Source organism: Phyllostomus hastatus, unplaced genomic scaffold (genome assembly GCF_019186645.2).
Source record: "Phyllostomus hastatus isolate PE091 unplaced genomic scaffold, TTU_PhHast_1.1 phas_contig_16, whole genome shotgun sequence".
NCBI lineage: Eukaryota > Metazoa > Chordata > Mammalia > Chiroptera > Phyllostomidae > Phyllostomus > Phyllostomus hastatus.
This window is the reverse complement of record NW_025333643.1, coordinates 2,885,514-2,905,593: the sequence shown is the minus strand read 5'-3', so window position 1 is coordinate 2,905,593 and position 20,080 is coordinate 2,885,514. Positions and strand designations below refer to the sequence as shown.

Sequence of the window (20,080 nt, the reverse complement as noted above, 5' to 3'; positions counted from 1 at the left end):
TTTGCAGAGTTTCTTAAATCTTTATGAGATTTAACTTCATTAAAGCTTTAAGAAGACATTATTATTCCCATTTTATAGGAGAGTAAAGGAGAGTTAGGAGAGTAGGAGAGTTTAAGTGCGACTTCCAAGGCCCTGGCCATTAATGAGGACTCCATCCCTGGTCTATCATGTGTCAGAGTTCATTCTTCCCGTTACACTGTTCTGAACCAAGCAGTGAGAAAGTGAAAGGGAAAAAAGGGCTTGGCTGTTTGAGGAACCAACTTTGTCTTTTCCATTGCAGCTTTTGGCCACAATTGGTGTCCATCTGAGGGGGAAAGAAAGGTATTCTGTATTAATAAGTGGGCCATGGGAAGAGTAAAGGTCAGAATAAGATTGTTGGATACCTGAGAGGCCATCACTAGTACCTGAGAGGAGAGATAGGACAGAGTGTCCACACTGAGGAGAAAGGAGCTAAAAGAGCCCGGTCTGCTTCAGGTGGCTCTGGCAGTTTGGGCCTGAACCAAGGGCAGGATCCGGGGACCTGTTTCCTTATTCAATATGGCTCTGAGCACCCACAGTGTGCTACATGCCTTTCTAGACCTGTCTGCTCTCACAGAGTTTGCATTCTATTTGTAAAGACACATATAAGAGGGATATTTTCAGATAAAATAAGTGCTCTTTGCAAGAAGACAGTCAGGATGGGGTTACCTAAACATTGTGGTTGGGGAAGACCTCTCTGAGAAGTGTCCTTTGAGTTCGGGACAGATTTTGCCAGATATGGGAAGCAGGGCAATTACGAAGGCAGAGATGAGCTTAGTGTGTTGAGTCAGCCAAGGCAGCTAGAGAGACTGGTGGTCAGACATGGAGTGGCTGCAGGTGATAGGAAGCAAGAATGCAATAAAGCCCTTTGGAGAGTTATAGTCATGGGAGCCACCTCGTCATATTTTAAGAAAATGACTCTGCCTCCTGTGGAGAGCGAACTACGAGGGACCAAGTAAGAGCAGAGAGTCCAGGCAGGAGCAGGTAGCTGGACCATGGTGACTGAGGTGGGCACATAACCACCTTCACCTTCAAAAAGCTCTAGATTTAGATCTGGGTAAAACTAAAGTAGCTCTCAAACCACGTTGTTCTTTTAAAGATTATCAAGGATTATCATTTATTAAGTCACCTCCTTGGTTAAATTTATTCCTAGGTATTTTATTCTTCTTGATGCAGTTGTCAGTGGGATTTTTTAAATTTTCTTTTTCTGATAGTTCATTATTAGTGTATAGAAACAACAGATTTCTTTATATTTATTTTATATCTTACAACTTTGCTGAATCTATTTATTTGTTTTAATAGTATTTTGGTGGATTCCTTACGGTTTTCTATGTATAATATGTCATGTGCAAATAGTGATCTTTACCTCTTCTTTTCCAACTTAGGTGCCTTTTATTTCCTTTTCTTGCCTTATTGCTCTGGCTAGGACTTCCAATACTATGTTGAATAAAAGTGGTGAGAGTGGGTGTTTTTTACTGATTTTAAACCAGTCTGTGACATTTATGTTTTCATAGATTTTTTTTTAATCCTTGAAAATTTGTATGAACCATTTCTGTTAAAAATATGTGATTACTTGATGGAGATTCAAGGACATGAATTTTTATTTGAGGCAAAGACAATCTGTAAAATTCTTTCTCAGGAATGTGGAATAGTTTCTAATGAGCATTTTCTGCTTGCTCTGTTTCTAGGCCTTCTTCCTGGTCTATGCTCTGGGATGTCTAAGTATTTACTATGAGAAGGTAAGATGTTATATTTAAATACAATCCATTTTAAATTTTCCTGATGTTAAAAGCAGGTTGTAGTAATTTCAGTTGCTTCAATACAAATGTATCTACTTTCACTGAATAAAACAGGAATTGGCTTTTTCTCTAAGTTTCAGCTTTGGGTCCTGAATTGGAACTGTTAAGGCAAAAGCTAGCTTTGACACTCTTAGATTGAGTTTTATTCCCAGAGGTTAGGAGAAGAGCATTATTTTACATAATGACCAGGAAATCTATGTCAGAACAACACTAAAAATTAATAACAAAAAATAAAAGCTACCAGTGTTTAGCCCCACTTCAGGCTATTTGTTGGGTGCTTTACATACAATACTTCTAATCCTTAACTTCCATCTGGTAAGAATTTTATAGATAAGGTAAATGAGGCTCAGAGAAATTAAATAACTCACCCAGGGTCCAAAGCCCATGATTTTATAGAGTGGCCTGCTTCCCCTAGAAGAAAGGTCATTCCATAAGAAGTTAGACCACTGCTTGCCTTCTAGTAGAGGAAGTGGAGGGCTGGCAACATAGATAGGAGGGAGACTTTCCACTGTTCACTTTTTGTACTTTTTGAATTTTGAACCATGTGACTATAATACATATTCAAACTAATTCAAATGAAGTTAAAATTAAAAAGAGAACAGTAAATAGACCAGAGAAAGCATATTTTATTCCATTCTTGGAAGTACTTAATTTTATCATTCATCAAGTTCTAACTACATAAATCTTTTTCATGAGTATTCCGTTGGTTTGGAAATTTGGTGTCTAGTTGATGGGTGACTCATTATTCCAGATGGTGGCCATTCTTAGCCCACCCTGTCTCCTCTCCTGGGCCTTAGCAGAAACTTGTCAGAACATTCCATTTGCTACATAGAATCCTCAACATCTGAAACACAGTGGGCTATCCATGTTGGAAGTTGAGCCTTCTCTACAAGACTTGCTTCTCAGAGGAGGGGTTGAATGTTTCCTCTCAGTGGGATTTGAAGGCCACACACATAAGGAGATTCCACCTTAGGAACAACTCCAGAAAAGTAAAAGGGAAAAAAACTCACAACTCTAACTCATATTTATGGTATTAACTTCTTCATTTGAGCCAGCTGAGCAAATCTTTTCAAGTGAGTGAACCCTGAACCAACAGAAGAATTGACCATTTTACTGAGCACCGAAATGAGGCAAAAACTTTCTAAACTTACCTAGTTTTTGTTGTTGTATTATTTTGTATTGATACACCGGAATGTTCTCTGGACCAAACCATTCTGTCTTTTTCAAGTCCTACATTAGAAACATAGCTCTCTTATAAGCAGTTTTATTATTAATTTATGCCATCAGATAAAGTCTCTAGTTTCAAAAACTAAATGGAGTATTTTTTAAAAGCCTTTTACAAAGTTATTGGTGGCTTTTCTGAGCATGGCCCGACATACAGTAGCTATCTGTTAGGGTCTTTTGGAACATGCTGCCCTTGTGGACTGGTTACACTTGAGCACCCCAGCCCACACTCATCCCTCTGCCTGGGGTGTTCTTCCCCAGCCGCCATCACCTCCTCCTCCTCCCGGGCCCTCCCCACTCCCTTTCACTTGGCTACTCTCTTCTCATCTCAAATGTCATTCAGGGTAGCCTCAGACAGAAGCCACCAGCATCATCTAAAATTTTCTGGTAGCCACATTAAAAAGGTTTGAAAAAGTTAGTCAGTGCCCTGACCAGTGTGGCTTAGTTGATTGGGTGTCATCCCTCAAAGCAAATTGCCATGGTTTCAGTTCCCCAGCAGGGGACATGCTTGGGTTGTGGGTTCAGTCCACAGACAGGGTGCATACAAGAGGCAACCAGTCGATGTTTCTGTCTCATCAATGTTTCTCTCCCTTTCTCCTCCCTTCCCCTCTCTCTAAAAGTAAATAAATAAAATCTTAGGAAAAAAGATTAGGTGATATTGATTTAAAATGTATTACATAGTTTATTCAACCCAACATATCCAGAATTATTGAGATCATTTATTTATTTATTTTTTTACATTAAGCTTTTGAAATTCCGTGTGTTTTACACATGCAGCACATCTCAGTGCAGGCATGTCATTGGACAGCACAGGTCCAGATCTAGTTAAACCCCTTTGCTATGGTTACCAGTGTTTGTGTTTTTCACTGCTTCAGCTTCACACTTACAGATGTTGATTCACTGGCTGAATGATGAGTGCATATATAATAATGCCTGTCTTTTATTCAATAACTTCAGGAGCCTTTAACGATTGTGAAACTCTGGAAAGTTTTCACCATAGTTCAGCCCACATTCAGGACTACCTACATGGCATACCACTACTTCCGAAGCAAGGGCTGGGTGCCCAAAGTAGGACTAAAGTACGGAACAGATTTACGTAAGTAATTCCTAGCTTGGTAGGTGTGAGGACCAGGGTTTGCATCAGATCCTAGGATGAAAATCAGATTACTGATCTTTGCTAAGAGATTCTTCCTTCTGGCATACATAAGAATATTGGATGTTTGAATTAGGTTTAGGGTATGTCCAAAAAGAGCAAAAAGACAAGCTAGGAGAAAAGCCCAGGAGTAGAAGCATGCAGCCTCAAGTCAGGCTTTTCCTCTCATCTGCTCTGTAATCTTAGAAGAGTTCTACGGCACGCCCTAATACCTCCCCCCCATTAGCCATGTGATCATGTGATATAGGGCAGTCCCTTGTCAGCTGGACCTCAATTGCCTCATCTAACAAATGAGAATAATCATTGCAACAGTAATTACAGCTACCTTTTATTGAGCATTTACTATGTGTCAAGCATCGTACTGTTTTACATTCATTATCTCATTTAATCCTTCCAGCAGTCCTTTGCAATGGGTACTTATTATCTTTTTTCCGAGAGGCAGACTGCAGTTTTGGGAGAATGGGTCATTTGCACCTAACAGTTTTCAGGGCCAGTAACTTACAGAGCTGGATTTTGAATTTTGGAGCCCAGACTCTTAGAAATTTATACACACTTCTTCCTTCACTGATCTTTACTAAATGAGGAGGCCAAGCCAGGTGACCACTTCATTCAACAGAGAATTACTGAGGATCTCCTGTGGGCCAGGTCTTTTTAGGGGCCAAGAATACAGGGGTGAACAAGAGAATCACAAAGCCACCTTGATGGAGCGACTTACTTTATGGTGGTAGAGGGCAAACAAGCAAACAAATGTATACATGATGTAATTTCAGGTGTGGTAAGTACTATAAGAAAACAGCAGAGTAAAAGGATAGAGAGTACAGGAAGTTATTACAGGTGGTCAGGAAAGCCCTCTCTGAAAATAATGTGACCACAGGGAGGGAGCAGGTCACTTGAGAATTTGGGAAAGAACACATAGGCAACGTGAACAGGAAGTACAAAGGCCCTGAGGCAGGAACAACTCAACAGCAGGTCTCAGCAACAACAGAAGGACAATGTGTCTAGAACTTAGAGATCCAGAGCAAAGTGACACGAGGTGATGTCAGAGCATTAGGCTGGGGCCAGGTCACGTAGAGACTTTGGATGGTATTCTGCTGATTGGATGTCTCAAGATATTTACAGCAAGGGAGTGATTTAAGTTTAATGACTTAATATGATAGGACCCTCTATCTCAGGGGTCCCCAACCTCTGGGCCATGGACTGGTACTAGTCCAGGCCTGTTAGGAATCAGGCTGCACAGCAGAAGGTGAGCTTGAATGTAATGCCCTTGAATCATCTTGAGACGGGTCCCTGGTGCCAAAAAGGTTGGGGATTGCTGCTCCATCTGCTCTCTTACTAATAGACTCCAGGAAGGCAAAAATGGAAGGAGAGGGACTAGTTAAGGAAGCCGAGCTCAACCAGCCCTGCGGATGGAATGGACATGAGATTTGTGGGTAAGAGAGGAATCAGGGATATAATGCCTAGATATTTGGCTTAATGTTTTGGACACAATAACTGGAGATACTGTGAAGATAGGCAGCTCAGGAGCACAGGAGAGCATGGAGATACAAGTCTGGCGTTGTCGTTGTGTAACTGGCACTTAGAGCAGGGGCCTGGGTGAGCAAACGTGACCTGCACTAGTGTCTCCTTCAGTAAGTGCCCACACTCATTTTCCTCATCTGCCAAGAGAAGGTGCTTCCTGGATGCGTTTCAGAATTGTTCATGAGGTTGAAACAAAAATTTCAAAATATTTGCGAGAGCTTCTAAGCAGTCATGGCCCTGGAGGTTTTTTGATCTCTGTCATATATTTGTTTCATATGCTTTTGAGCCTTTTTAAATACCCAAAGAAAGCCAGTTCAATTCTTTAAATCTTTTAAAGATTCAAATGCTCTAAAGTTGAGCGTGCTTAACCTAGACTCATAGTATGGTCTTCAGGGGGTTTCTTGTACCCCTTGAAATTTTATTCAAAATATTGTGTTCGTAGATTGGTGTGTTTTTCTGGGTCAAGAGTCCATAGCTTTTATGAAATTCTCAAAGAGGGCCAGCAATTTGAAATAAATGTTAGGGATCACTCATCTTTCTATGATAAATGGTTTCCTTTATTTCTTCCATGACTGGATTCCAGGTACAGATATCCTAACTCAGAGTTACCACACCAGTGATCGGGATTGGCTTGAGATTAATTTTCTAGGTTTCTAGATAAATGTGTTGGCCCCAGTCACATTGCTTAAATAAGTGATGTGCCTTTCTCATTTTTCTTCATTGACTTCCTGCCCCTTTCTCCTTTTCATGTTCCTGTAAGAATAGCCACTTGGTGTAAATCGTTGGCAGGTCTTCTCCAACTTTCTCATCATATGGTGAAATTTGAGTAGAATTTTCCAGTGGACAGCTACAGTGATGCATTAAGAGGTGGCTTGGGGTGATGGAGAGAGCTTCCCTCTCTGGGAACTCCTTGGGTTCACAGCCGGCCCTGGTTCTTACTTAATCTTTATGCTCCTGTGAGGTGTGTGGTGTGTGTGACCTCAGTCACGTCTCCTCATCTCCCTGAGCTTTTGTGTTTTTTTTGTTTTTTTTTGTTTTTTTAAAGATTTTATTTATTTATTTTTAGAGAGGGAAAGGAGGGAGGGAGAGAGAGAGAGAGAGAGAGAGAGAGAGAGAGAGAGAGAGACATCAATGTGTGGTTGCTGGGGGTTCTGGCCTGCAACCCAGGAATGTACCCTGGCTGGGAATTGAACCTGGGACACTTTGGTTCCCAGCCCGCGCTCAATCCACTGAGCTATGCCAGCCAGGGCTTCCTGAGCTTTTGTTTGGTCATCATATAACATGGGTAAGAATACCTTCTTTATAAAATAACACCTTAATTTTTTTTTTAAATTACTTGCAGGGGAACGGAGCCTTTGTTGAGTGCCTTCTAAGCATACCTTATCTCATGTATTTTAGCACTCAAGCCATATTTGTGGATATAGAGAGAACTTTCCTAATTTAAAAATAAACTGCCTTATAAGGATGAATGAAAAAACAAGCAGACAGACTTTTTAAAAAGAAAAATAAATCAACTGCTGTTTCCCAACTCCCCAGAGGCCTTTGCCACAGCTGGGGCATGTCATGCACTTCAAGCTGCTTGTATAATTAATGTGAGACCAGGTCTCAGGCCAGCAGCCACATGAAGGGTGTCTTCACAGCGCCTGCTCTAGCAAAGGCTCATGGGCAGTGCTGGCCCAGATGGGAGGTGCGGCTTCCGAAACTTCACCTCTTCTCCAGGCTCAGCTGCTCAGTGCCACTGGTTTTTAACAATATTATTTTAGTTTTGAAGGCTAGTGATCTAATCACGTGTACCTTAGAACTGCCAACACAGGTTAAATCCAGGACATCCACTTAACAGTTGTTTCTGCTTACAGAGCTAATGACATATGACAGAGGGCCGTTATGAAATTCACATCTTATCGGGGAAACTCTTCCTTGAACAAATCTTGTCAATCACATTTCATTCCAGGAGCAGTATTTGGAATAAGCGATAGGGATCTCAAGTGCAGCTGCCCAGCCGGTTTACCTTGATCACCCACTGGTGAAAACAAGAGAAGAAATCAAGGGAGTGGAGTCGGGGGGGACCTTTCTTTACATTCCCCACGCAAAAGCTCCCGTGGCTGCTGGCTTCTTTGGTGACCAGGCATCTTGCCTTGGTGCTTCTCTTCTGTCGTCTTATTTAATCTTCATACTTCTGTGAGGCACATGGTGTTCACCTCCCTGCCACAGACTCTGCCCCCGAAGGATGACCTCCACGACTGCATTACTACTAGTCCCCCATTATCCGACCTTTTGCTTGTGGTGGTTTCAGTCATGTGTGGTCAATGTCAGTCTGAAAATATTACATGGACAATTCCAGATATAAACAACTCATAAGTTTTAAATTGTGCATTGTTCTGAGTAGCATGATGAAGCCCCTCGCTGTCCTGCTCGATCCCACCCAAGGTGTGAATCACCCCTTTGTCCAGTGTCTCCACACAGTAAATGGCCTCCCTCTGTTAGTCACTTAGTAGTCAGCTCGGTTATCAATCGACTGTTGGGGTATCGCAGTGCTAGTGCCGAGTAACCCTTATTTCACCTTAATAATGGCGCAAAGCCATTCACGTAACTTCCATCACGGTATGTTGTTGTAATTATTCTATTTTATTATTAGTTGTTGATCTCTTACTGTGCCTAATTTATAAATTAAACTTTAATATATGTGTGTATGTATAAGAAAAAACATATATAGGGGTTTGGTACTATTCACAGTTTCAGGCATCCATGGGGGTCTTGGAACATAGCCTTCATGCATAAGGCGGGCAACTACTGCAGTGGGCAGACTGATCTCTGAGCGGCGTGTATGGTTACGGGATTTTTTCCCCCACTTGACTTTGCATTTCTTAAAAATAGGCATGAGCCTTGCTCATCTCTGGCACCAACACCTAAGTCGGTTCCTGGCCAGATTAGCCCAGACACTTTGAATTACATTGATTTGACATGCATAACAAATTGTCAAACTTCACATTCTTGATATACTTTCAAGTTCTCATTCTAGAGAATATAAGATAAGAGGCAAGAGGAATTCATAGGTTGGGTGGGGGTGGGAGGAGGGTGTTAGGATCTTGGTGACAGATTTGCTTTACTAATTGTGTTTTATTCCTGGGGGAAAAACAGTTTAGGTTTTAAAAATAGACTACTGGGCAGATGGCAGATTTCCCACATACAGATAATTGGGTGTTTATGTCTCTGTGGAGAAGAAAAGACTTAAGAAATAAAATCAGATTTTGGTTTCTGGAGGTTATATATTTTCTTTCTTTTTCTTTCCAGTGCTCTATCGAAAAGGACCTCCATTTTACCATGCAAGGTTTGGAGTGATTTTTCAATAAGTTAATGGCTTAAAGGGACATGATATTTCTGGCCTCCACTTTAATTTTCAGTGCTACAGAAACAATTAGTCATGTTCCTGATGAGGATAACTACTATATGTCCATGCCTTAAACACCAACATTGTTACACTGTATATAAAATAATAAATAGGTTATGATAATGTGTCTTTTCATGTTACATACTGAGTTAATCTATATAGTAATTGTTCATCTTAATATCAGTGAGTATTAGTATCTAAACAGTTGAGTGAATTCTCAGCTTTCATATTGGGAGAAATATTTCCATCCCTTTCCTATAGGTGTTGAAATCAGTCTAAAATTTTATAACATAAAGTGTGAGTTTTGCATTAATATTTTCTCAGCACAGTCTAGGGGAATTCAGGATCAGATGATGTATATTTTATATTTTTCTGTAGCTTTGTTCTTGGTAGGACAAACAATATTCTTTTTAAACAGACTGATTCCATGCTTTTTATTTTTAATACACCCTTTCTATGTTTTTCAGTTACTCCGTCATTATCGAGTTGGTGGATGACCATTTTGAGGGTCGTCTTCGCAGGCCTTTCAGTTGGAAGTCACTGGCGACCTTAAGCAGAGTTTCAGTGAATGTCTCCAAGGTAACATCAGCTCTGGCATTACCTGTCATGTAAATGGTTGGATTGTTTCCCTTAAATGTAGTAGAAATAGAAAAGTCATTTGTGGAAACTTCAAAGTGTTCCTGCCATTGAAGTTCTGGAAGATTGGGCCAGAACCTGTCCTCCTTTCATATTCCCTCCCACCACCAGCTGGTTTTAAGCTCCAGGAATTGAGCTTCCAAGTTCCGTGTAGTGAATGGCGTTGGTGGGCATTGCCTTCCTTCTCTGGGATGCCCTTGGTCAGCACAGCTAGCACACGCTCCAGATTCACCCACACATTCATGTTTCTTTCCAAAGTTCATAGATTTCTTGAAAAGGCAGGAAGGGAATTAATATTTATTGCTAACCACTTTACATGTTTTCTCACCATCTGTTTATGATCCTCATCCTAAGAGTGAGGAACCAGAGTCAGAGGTGTTGTGAGTGAGCACCCCATGATCATGCAGCTCATACGCAGAACTGGTGTTCAAACCCAGAGCCAGCTTACTCCTGGCTGTGTTCTGTTTCCTGCTGCCATTAAGGTAGGAGGGAAGTCACCAGGACTGTAAAGGATGAGAGCCTTGTGTGTATACTGTGTGGACTCAGTAATTTGCTACCTAAAACAAACTGTGGCCCCTGCCAACTCTGTCCCACGCTGCTGGAGGTGTGGTGGGAGCTGAGACTGTCTTGAGTGTGGGTTAAGTTGCTTAGGCTTTGGCCTATAAAAAGTAGCTTTGTCCCATAGAAATAGGGAGTCTCTACTGTTTCTGGTGTTTTTATGTCCACTTTTTGAGGCTTACAGTATATATTTAATATTTTAAATTGTATGTTTTATAACCAGTATTATCTACTTTATTTGCATTCTCTTGACATGTCAACAGTGACGAACTGGGAAGCCCTTAGTTACGATGGCTCCAGGAGGAGACTGGTGCGCTTGCGATGCTTGCAGGAGCACTCCGTGAGAGGGCATGGAGACTGCCTGCATGTCCTGCCCAGGCACTCAAACTTGTACCCTTGTTTTGTGGGATATGGAGGTTGTTTTTCATTTCTCAATAGGAACTCATGCTGTGCTATTTGATTAAACCCTCTGCCATGACTGACAAAGAAATGGAGTCACCAGAATGTATGAAAAGGATTAAAGTTCAGGTGCGTAAACTCAGATAATTCATGTCACCCCCAAGATTCTGTTCCTTTTACTGTGTCGTCTTGAACATGTGCTCCCAAGAAAACAAATGAAACCCATCTTGCCTTGGTCTTCTCTGGCCCTTCCCTGCTAAACCCACTCTTACTCCCCCTTAATTCCTGCTGCTTCCTTACCTGCAATGTGATCTGGTTTCTCTCCTCACCAGTCAGCTGAAACTGCTCTCCCAGATGGCCTGGGACCTCTTGGCCAAGCCAGGACCTCTCCTGGTTCTCATTCCCAGAGACTAGAAGTGTCGCCATTGACTCATTCCTTCTTGAACTCCTCATCTGACTTCTGGGGTTCTGTGTTGAGCTGAGTTTCCCCTTGTTTTCATGGCAGGCTTTTCTCTGCCAGGGATGCCAAGTTCATTGTCTCGTCACCCAGTGTTTAATAGTTCCATCCCTCACCCTGTCATTGACCCCACCCTCACATCCAGCATCTCGTTGTTTTTGTCTAACATTGCACCTTCTTCTTGGTCTCACTCCCCCATCCCTCTGCAGACCTGCTTGAGGGCCACAGTGCCTCATCCCCTCACTTTGTCCTGCCATCCCCACTAGGTTAGCTTTTCATAAAATGCCCATCAGTGTCTACTTCTCCCCTCTCATGCTGACCTGGATATGGCAGCGTCGTCATAGACTTGGTTTTGGTGTTAAAGATGCACTCTTGTACTGGCACTCCTAATCCCGGAAAGTGCTAGTAGAATATCTCAGCTGAGGCAAGTTTAGCTTTTAAAGTCTTTGCATGGTTATGGTGGATACTGTTTGCATGTAAGGTTTATATTGCTACATTCACATTTTCACCAAACGTTCAGTGACAAGGCATGGGAACAGGTATCCCCATTGTATAGATAGCTTTTTGTGAAATGTAGCAGCGATGTCACATGGCTAGCACATTCTTTCATTTGTTTTTGAAATTCATTCTTCTTTTTTGTTTTGATTGGTTACAGGAGGTGATTCTGAGCCGTTGGGTTTCCTCGCGAGAGAGGAGTGACCAAGACGAACTTTAACAATTCCACCTCTTATTTCTGATTTCACCAACAAATATTTATTGAGTCTCCTACAATAAGCCAAGTTCAGGGCAAGGTAAAGAGTCCTTTTATTGTAATTGGCCTTTAATTTAAAAGTTTTAAAGGGCATGGTGCTCCCAGAACCAGAAAACTGTTAGTGTTTGAAAAGATAAAATTACACAGGAGAGAAAAATAGCCCCGGGCGGGGACTTCAGATTCTGTCCTTGAGTCACACTGACTGTGACTGGCCTGGAGCTCCTGGCCTCTGGGCCTCACTCCATCCTCATCTGTTCAGTGAGGACATTGAGTAGATGAGTCACGAGAAGACTCGTCTAGCGACAGGGAAGTTCTGTGTTACTCTGATTGTATCTGAAAAGGATAATAGTTTACATGGATGTGGCATGCTACAGTTCTCAAAGCAGCACTTTTATACACAGGCACCTCTCATTGCCCACATCCAGTCAGCTCCTGGAAGAGGGCTGGAAAGCAGCCTTGGGGACTGCAGGACGCTATGTCCCCTTAATGTAAATGGAAAACATAACATGTCTCTGCTTGTCTGAGAACTCCAACCAATTACTCAAGAACATAAAAATCTATTTAATGTTTAACAAGGATTTCTGAATCATAGAAAGCATTTAAAACAATTACCTAGTTATTTGTCAGTGAGCTAATTGGTAGGCATGTTGGTGTAGAATATAAAATATTATGCAGTATTAGGTAAAAATTGCATCTTGCTTCAGTGAACTTGTTATGAAGTAAAAATAGGTGGTGAAGTAATATATGAAGATACATAATGAGTGCAGTTAACATTTAGGAAACACAATAAACAAAGCCTTTTCTTAACTGATTAGATTCCAGTGAAGAGTTGCCTGAGGCCTGGTATTTGGAGGCAAGAAGAAGGAAATGGACAGAGGGTGTGGGGGTGAGGTGAGCGAGCCAAAGGGAGCCGGTGTGGGAGTGAGGGGACACGTGTCTGAGACTCATCCACTGTCCGAATTCAGGACACTGACGGACAGTCTTCTTGGCACTAAATATACCAGAAGTAGATGGTTAAGATTCATCTTTGGAAGCTGAGATGAAAAAGAAACAACAAAAAGAAATAAATGGGTACTTGTTTGCACTCCCTTGCATGATCTTAGAGCTCCTGATGGTCTAAGAATCTCTTATAGTTGTGTTTTACTGCGGTAGTTCTGTTCACATCATAACCCTGTGCTCTCCCAATGAAATCATTATGTCCACATGCTTTACATTTTAACGATTTGGCATGCAAATAAACGGGGCTCCCCTTCCTCCCCTGCCTCAGACCAAAATGGCCATCAATTTGAAAAAGCCTCTTAGTAAGTTCTTTGCTTTTCATTAGTGATACTAATAGTTCTTCAGCATTGTTACTGTTCACTTTGCTTACTCCAGGCTCCTTAGCAAAGTAAAAGACTTCACTTTGAATCATCAATTTCTCATCTCAAAACCTTTGATGTCGATCTTCCTTATTTCATTGATCATTTGTAGTGACACTTCTTTGCAAGCCTAGTCAGTGCATCAGATGCCTTTATGGTCAAAACTCTTCCATGAATCCTTCATCAAAGTATGATCTTTCTATCAACATTCCACCTCAGATGCTTTAACATCAGCTAATATGCATCGAAGCTTTTTTTTTATCATAAAGGCTTCAATAAAGATGTAGAGAAGCCAAAAGACTGCATAGATACTTGTAACTGAAGGCTCTAGAAGACTGTCCAAAGCATCATCTTTAGTCAAAGAAACCTTGTATGAAGGATTTCCCTTCTTTGTGTATAAGATTTGAACACCGTGTAGCAGGCCATGCACTCTTCAGCGGTACCTGAGGGCACTGGGGCTTCTGGAATGATGCACCAGCAAACATTTTGGTTGCCAGCTAAAAGCAGTATTAGCTTATCTTTGGAAGTATTAAGTCCTAGCACTTTTTTCTTACCTTCTGAAACAAATGTTCCAGATGGCATTTGTTTTCAAAATAAAGCTCAAATTCATTCAGATTGGAAATTTACCTTGCGATAAAACCACCTACAGGAGAAACTGCTGTTCACTGGAGGAGACACTGTAGCCTCACTGAGGGCGGGAGTTGCTTCACCTACACCCTCAAAGCATCGGGCTTACATGGTTCTTAAACCTCTTGACCCTTCCAGATTTGCTTTAAAACTGAAATTCACCAAATCCTATCTCTCCTCCATTACTTTCCAGTTCTCCAAAGGCATTCGAAGCCACCCACTTGTACCAGCATGTATTCAAGTGGCATCAGGCTGACTGGCCCCATAAGAATTTCACTAAAAATAGCACATCATGGTCAAGAACATCGTGAAACTTTGTGGAACCAACATTTTTCACAAGTTACATTCTGTCAACCGAGTACCAAAAATATATACATACAAAAAGAGGTAGACACCTGCTTGGCCAATATTATATCCCTTATCTCAAGGGTCCCCAGCCTCCCTCCTCCTGGTCCGTGACTACTACTGGCATTACCACGCGAGCTCCACCTCCTGTTCTCTCATTCCCCATCGTCACCTCTCCCACCCCCATTCCAGGTCCACAGAAAAACTGTCTTCCCCAAAACTGGTCCCTGGTGCCAAAAAGGTTGGGGACCACTGCTTTATATGATCACTTTTCTCAATGCACTATCACATCCATCTTTTTTCCTAATGCAGAGGTATTTCCTAGGCCTCTAAAACTCACCTACTTTCTCCACAGGCTTTTCCATTTCATAGAAGACATTGTTACTTAACAAAGTCAGGAAGATGACGTGATAAAAGGCCACATCCAAACCTCGCAAACATTGGTCATCTAAGCAGCGTGTGCTATGTCATCTTTCTGGTCCTGACTCTCACAACTCAAATGATTTTGCTGCAGACTCTTACATATCCATAACTTTTCATTTGGATAACCAGTATAGGGTAACATTTCTTTTGCACACAGTTACAGTAAATATTCAGATAATAGGAGTTGAGGCAGGGCAGACACCGTGTTCATTCTTACTCCACAGCAGCTTTTTGAGTTCAGTTGCTGAGACCTTCCACGGGAGGAAGGTTTGAGGCTCAGAGACATGGCCGCTGTCAGAAGTACAGTCAGACGACTTGACCTGGGAGCTCCTCTATTCAGTGCCTTTACACGATCTCCACTACTACAGTGACGCCAGCCTGGAGAATCATGTGAAGTCAGAAATACAGCCCCATTGGGACTTGGCCGGGTAGAAGTTAAAGAGGAAGGCTGCCCTCCACTCCAAGCAGGGCTGTGTATGTGCTGGCATGCTTGGGGGGTGGTCCTTCACCTCAAGGGTTGGCCTGGAGCATGAGATTCCTCTCCCCAGGAGCTGCTATGCATATAATTTTGCATACATCTTTGGGAGGTTCACAGATTCCACGAGGACCGTCTGTGGATCCAAGATTAAGAATCTCGAGCAATATGTGGTTCTTACCATTTAATTAGTATCCTCAGAGATCATTTTATTGAAAGTCAGGTAGCAGAATGAGCCTTCTAGAAAGGACCCATTTAGATCTCAGCTCTGCTGCTCAGTGGGTATGTGACCTTGAGTAACTTACCTTGCCCTTCATGAGCTTCAATTTTCTTACCTCTAAAATGGGGCCAATGATAATATTTACTTCATTGTGGTTAACGTGGATAAAGGAGTACTCAAAAAAACACCCAACACAAGGGGTTTCCCCTCCCTTCCTGGAAGGAGTGACTCAAACCCACCAAACTGGCAAGAGACTGAGATGACCCAGTGCCTGTGTTCAAAGCTAAATCTGGATTGAAAGCTGAAGGGTGTTTATGAAAATTAGGCTCATCTGGTAACAAATGCAAACATTGTTTATGCACGGGAAATGCAGAGGTCCCAGGACTTTGTAGAGGGTCCTCAGTGTGCAAAGGGGCTACTTTGTCCTTGGAGTGAGTTGAGTTTCCTTTAGCCTATCTTCTGAAGAATGTGTGGCCAGAATCAGGCAGCCACTATTGGACGTGCTGGACCAGCCCAGGGAGCAGTGGGCACCCATGTGTGGTTCTGTAACCACACACTTGCCCAGCCCTTAAGACACCACCACTTCAGGTTAGAGTCCATCGCTTACAGTTTTCAGGTTTCTTGAACTATTTGTAAGACTCTGGTTTTGGTATTAAGTTTCAGCAATTCCTTGGTCTTAATTGGCCTTGAGGGCAAGATGGCTAAGAGTTCTTTGGTCTGGAGTCAGACCTAGGTTTGCATCCCAACTCATCCACTAACGAGCTATGTGATCTTCACCTCTGTTTCCCTCCTCTGTAAAATGAAGGCAATGTCATCAACATACACATACAGTGGAGTGCTATTCAAACACACACACACACACACACACACACAAATGAAGTATATGCTACAGCGTGGATGAATCTTGAAAACACACCAAGTGAGAAAAGCCAGACACAAAATGTTATATATTGTTTGACTCCAATTACACACCCCAAATGGGTAAATCCATAGAGAACACAGATGGGTGGTTACCAGGACAGTGGGGAGGGAGGACTGAGGAGCAGCTGCTCAGTGGGTACAGAGTGACCTTTCAGGGTAATGAAATATTTTTGAGCTTGATAGAGGTGGTTGCACAACATTGTACTAAATGCCACTGAATTTTTTGCTTTAAAAAGATATATGTAACATGAATCTCACCTCAATGCAGAAATAAAAACAATAATGTTATCAACCACAGAGGGTTGCTGGAGGATTATGTGAGTTGGGTCTTGCAAGTTTCTTAGCTGGTAATGTGCTTTCAGCCATTTGCTGCTCTGATGATTCACTGTGGGGGAGGAGGAAGCACTCGCACCACACCGTAAGAACCGCAGTTAGCTGTCAGCTATTAAGGCAGTTTCTTGTGTAGCTGATTATTGCACGTTGGGTCTCTTGGCTTCAGTTTGAGAGGCTAACCTTTCGGACCTCATCCCCCAACTGCGAGGAAAATGGTGACATCTGCACCTTACTGCCCGAGTCCTCTCATAAAGAGATTCACTGCTATAAAGTAATTGGCTTATTATGCACAATATCTGGCTGAGATTAAACTGACATGAATAGGCATGTTTACCATGCTGGAGTGTTTGAGAATCATGTACTAGTCTGAAAATTTCTTGTTACTTATTGATTAGTTTTTATTTCGTTTTATAGTTATTTTGCCTTTATTGTTTAAAACATTTTCATTTTCTCTCTTTAAAAACAGCTATCATTTACTAGAATGAGGTTTTTTAACTTAGTTTTCTCCCTGTGGGGGAGTAATTGGGTTACAAAGAAATGAAATGTTCCTCCTCCCCACCGCCCACCTTCCATTTATGATTTTACCAAATTGAATTTTTAGAAATCTCATTACAGACTCAATTATCCCATGAATGTTAACTTCCTTAAAACTGTTACTGAGCCCCATTTCTAAAATTGAGAGATTTAAACCCATTAATTTATCTTAAATCTTTGCTTTTTATATATATGCTGAAAAAATGTTAAGTCTTGTTACCTTTTGTGAAATAAGGGATGCCTCACTTACGAATATGAAAAAGCACATTTGTGCCCTGGTCTGGTGGGCTCAGTGGATTGAGTGCCAGCCTGTAAACCAAAGGGTCCCTGGTTCAATTCCCAGTCAGGGCACATCCCCAGGTTGTGAGCCAGGTCCCCAGTGGGAGGCCCACAAGAGACGACCATAGTTGATGTTTCTCTCCTTCCTTTCCCCTCTAAAAATAAATAAAACATTTTTTTGTTTTTAAGAAAAAGCATATTGTGAAATTGTTAAACTAGGGGTAACTTTTTATTTCAAAGCAATTCAATCTAATTTTTTTAAGTGAAAAGTCCTAAGCACTTAATTTTTCAGAATGTTTACATATTCTGAAACAATATTACAAAGATCTTCCTAACTTAAATGGTACATTCTGATAGAGTAGAAACAGTCAAGTTGGGAAAACTTGGTCAAAATTCCAGCTCTAACCCAGGAAAGCAGGAGTGACCTTAGGAACTGTTGTTGCCTTGTAATTCAGCCTCCCGTTTCCTCTGCTGTGAAATTGGGATGGTGACTACCTCTGCAGTTTGTTTTGCAGACTGAATGAGATGGTTTACATAAGGGTCTGGCACATGGTAGGTATGTATACTTTTTTCCCTTTCATATAAACCAAAATTGTCAGCATTACCATAACCATTTCTCTAGGGATTACAAAGCCTAGTTTATACCCTGGTAGGTAACACAATGAAGGAGATGATAGAAAAATAGTGTGAAGTGAAGTCAGCTCTGAAGATGGGGGAGACAAGAGTAAGCATAAAGGGAGCTAGATATGGCTGCTGTGGAGTAATGTTTATTTGGGTTTTCCTGGTTACAATAGTAATCCATGCATGCTGTACAGGCTTTGGAAAAAAGCCTTTGTGTGGGTCATTTAGTCTTTCAAATCAGTAACACTGAGGCAAACTGACCTCGCTGTGAAAAGGAGCCCAGTGATTGGGCATTCTGTGAGCACTGATGGAAGACCAGGTGTGTGCACACAGCAGAGATGAATGCTGAGATGAAGACATGGGTTTTGGGAGGTGCTGGGGAGAGCTACAGGACTTCCTCTGGGAGGCAGAGCGGGTGCCAACGCTGATCTCCTCATCCTTCAGTTAGCATTTAGCGGGCATGATGGAGGAAAACAATCAGATTCTGTTTATAATTCTGAAAAACGGAGCAACATTGCCCTCTATTGGTGTGAAGAGATGCCTCATTTCCTTTATTGGGGTAAAACCTCGAGGGTGGTACTGTGGTTTTAGGGATGGGGAATTTATAGTCTGCTGAAGTGAGGAAGTAACAGAGGCAACTGCGGCCGGCGCCACCTCCAGGCTGGCAGCAGCCCCTGGAACAGGGAAAGGGGACTGCTGAAGCTTTGAAAAGCAGAGGATACAGCACTAAGAGAAAGCACAAGCTGGACATTTCTGTTTTAGCAATTCTTATTTTATCTGAATTGTTTTATGACATGTTATTTACTTCCTTTCCATGTTTGAATGTTGAAGAAAGCAAAACCCTTTATTTTCTCCTTTCTCATGCTGACCCAGTTGCACATCCTAGGTACACTGGGGTCTTTCAGGTCACCAGGTGGCCCAGGAGTTAAGTGCACAGACTTCACAGTCAGACAAACGTCTTTCAGCCCTGCTTTTGCCATCGTGTAACTTTATGCAAGTCATTTCTTGTTTGCCTTTTCATCTGTGAAATGAAGCCAGCATAATGCTAGTATCTACTTCACAGGGTGGTCTTAAATGAAAGGGAAGAATAAGACGTGTTTATTCTGGTGTAGAGAACTTTATGAATACTTGTCAACTACAGCTGCCATGACTGTCAATATTCAAGTAAAGAATGGAACCAGAGAAGTGAAGTCCTAAAATAACATGTTAATAGCATGGGGCAAATTGGAATATTCCCAAAACATAACAGGTTTTTATCTTTACCCACTGAGAGCTTTATGAATTCTTGGACACTAAAAAATAGTAATCACAGTTATGTTCAAAGTGGTATCACGTTGTGCATGGGGAGTTTTGTTTTTCTTAAAAGTACCAGGTCTGCCTGATGTGGCTCAGTGGATTGAGCACCAGCCTCTAAATCAAATGGTCACTGGTTCAAGTCCCTGTCATGGCACATGCCTGGGTTGCGCGCCAGGTGCCTGGGTTGCGCGCCAGGTGCCTGGTCGCAGGTGTGTGAGAGGCAACCAATCGATGGATCTCTCACACATTGATGTTTCTCTCCCTCTCTTTCTCCCTCCTTTCCCCTCTCTCTGAAAATAAATATCTTTTAAAAAAATTTTTTTAAAGAAAAAAGAAAGCACCAGAACTTACAAGTACAAACGTTGGTGTGCCCTGCATTTCTTCCCACTGAAGTTGCCAACACCGGAACATTGACCAAACACCTCTTCGGAAACAAGCTTTAAGGATCTGTAGCAAATTTTCTGAATATCTGTATTACTGGGTAATTATTGATACTTTGATGAGGGGTACACTGAAGATGGGTTTGTTCCTTTGAAGCTGAGTTCCTTGAGGATGGATTTGGTTTTTGGAAGTTAGACATCACTTGGTGACCAGGCTGCAGAATAAGATTAGGTGGGGTCCTATATCACATTTGGCCAAAAACAAAAGTGATTTCTGGAAGCAGATTCCAAAGAGGGATTCTGAAATGTTTTGCTGGTTGGCTGCTTAAAGTTTGATGATTATTTGGATATACAAATTCTAATATGC

The 20,080-nt window shown here is 41.8% G+C and overlaps 1 protein-coding gene across 5 annotated transcripts in view; it reads left to right on the top strand.

The window, feature by feature from the left end:
• TSEN2 (tRNA splicing endonuclease subunit 2) overlaps window positions 1-13,872 on the top strand; it is a 37,584-nt gene extending 23,712 nt beyond the window's left edge. For all 5 annotated transcript variants that reach the window (XM_045832130.1, XM_045832132.1, XM_045832128.1 and 2 more), the window contains 6 exons: window positions 1,707-1,757; window positions 3,999-4,137; window positions 9,004-9,040; window positions 9,568-9,679; window positions 10,733-10,822; window positions 11,806-13,872. In XM_045832130.1, coding sequence (XP_045688086.1) covers window positions 1,707-1,757; window positions 3,999-4,137; window positions 9,004-9,040; window positions 9,568-9,679; window positions 10,733-10,822; window positions 11,806-11,865 — 489 coding nt within the window. In that variant the 3' untranslated portion in view covers window positions 11,866-13,872. The remainder of the gene's footprint in view (window positions 1-1,706; window positions 1,758-3,998; window positions 4,138-9,003; window positions 9,041-9,567; window positions 9,680-10,732; window positions 10,823-11,805) is intronic.
• Window positions 13,873-20,080: the final 6,208 nt, after the last annotated feature.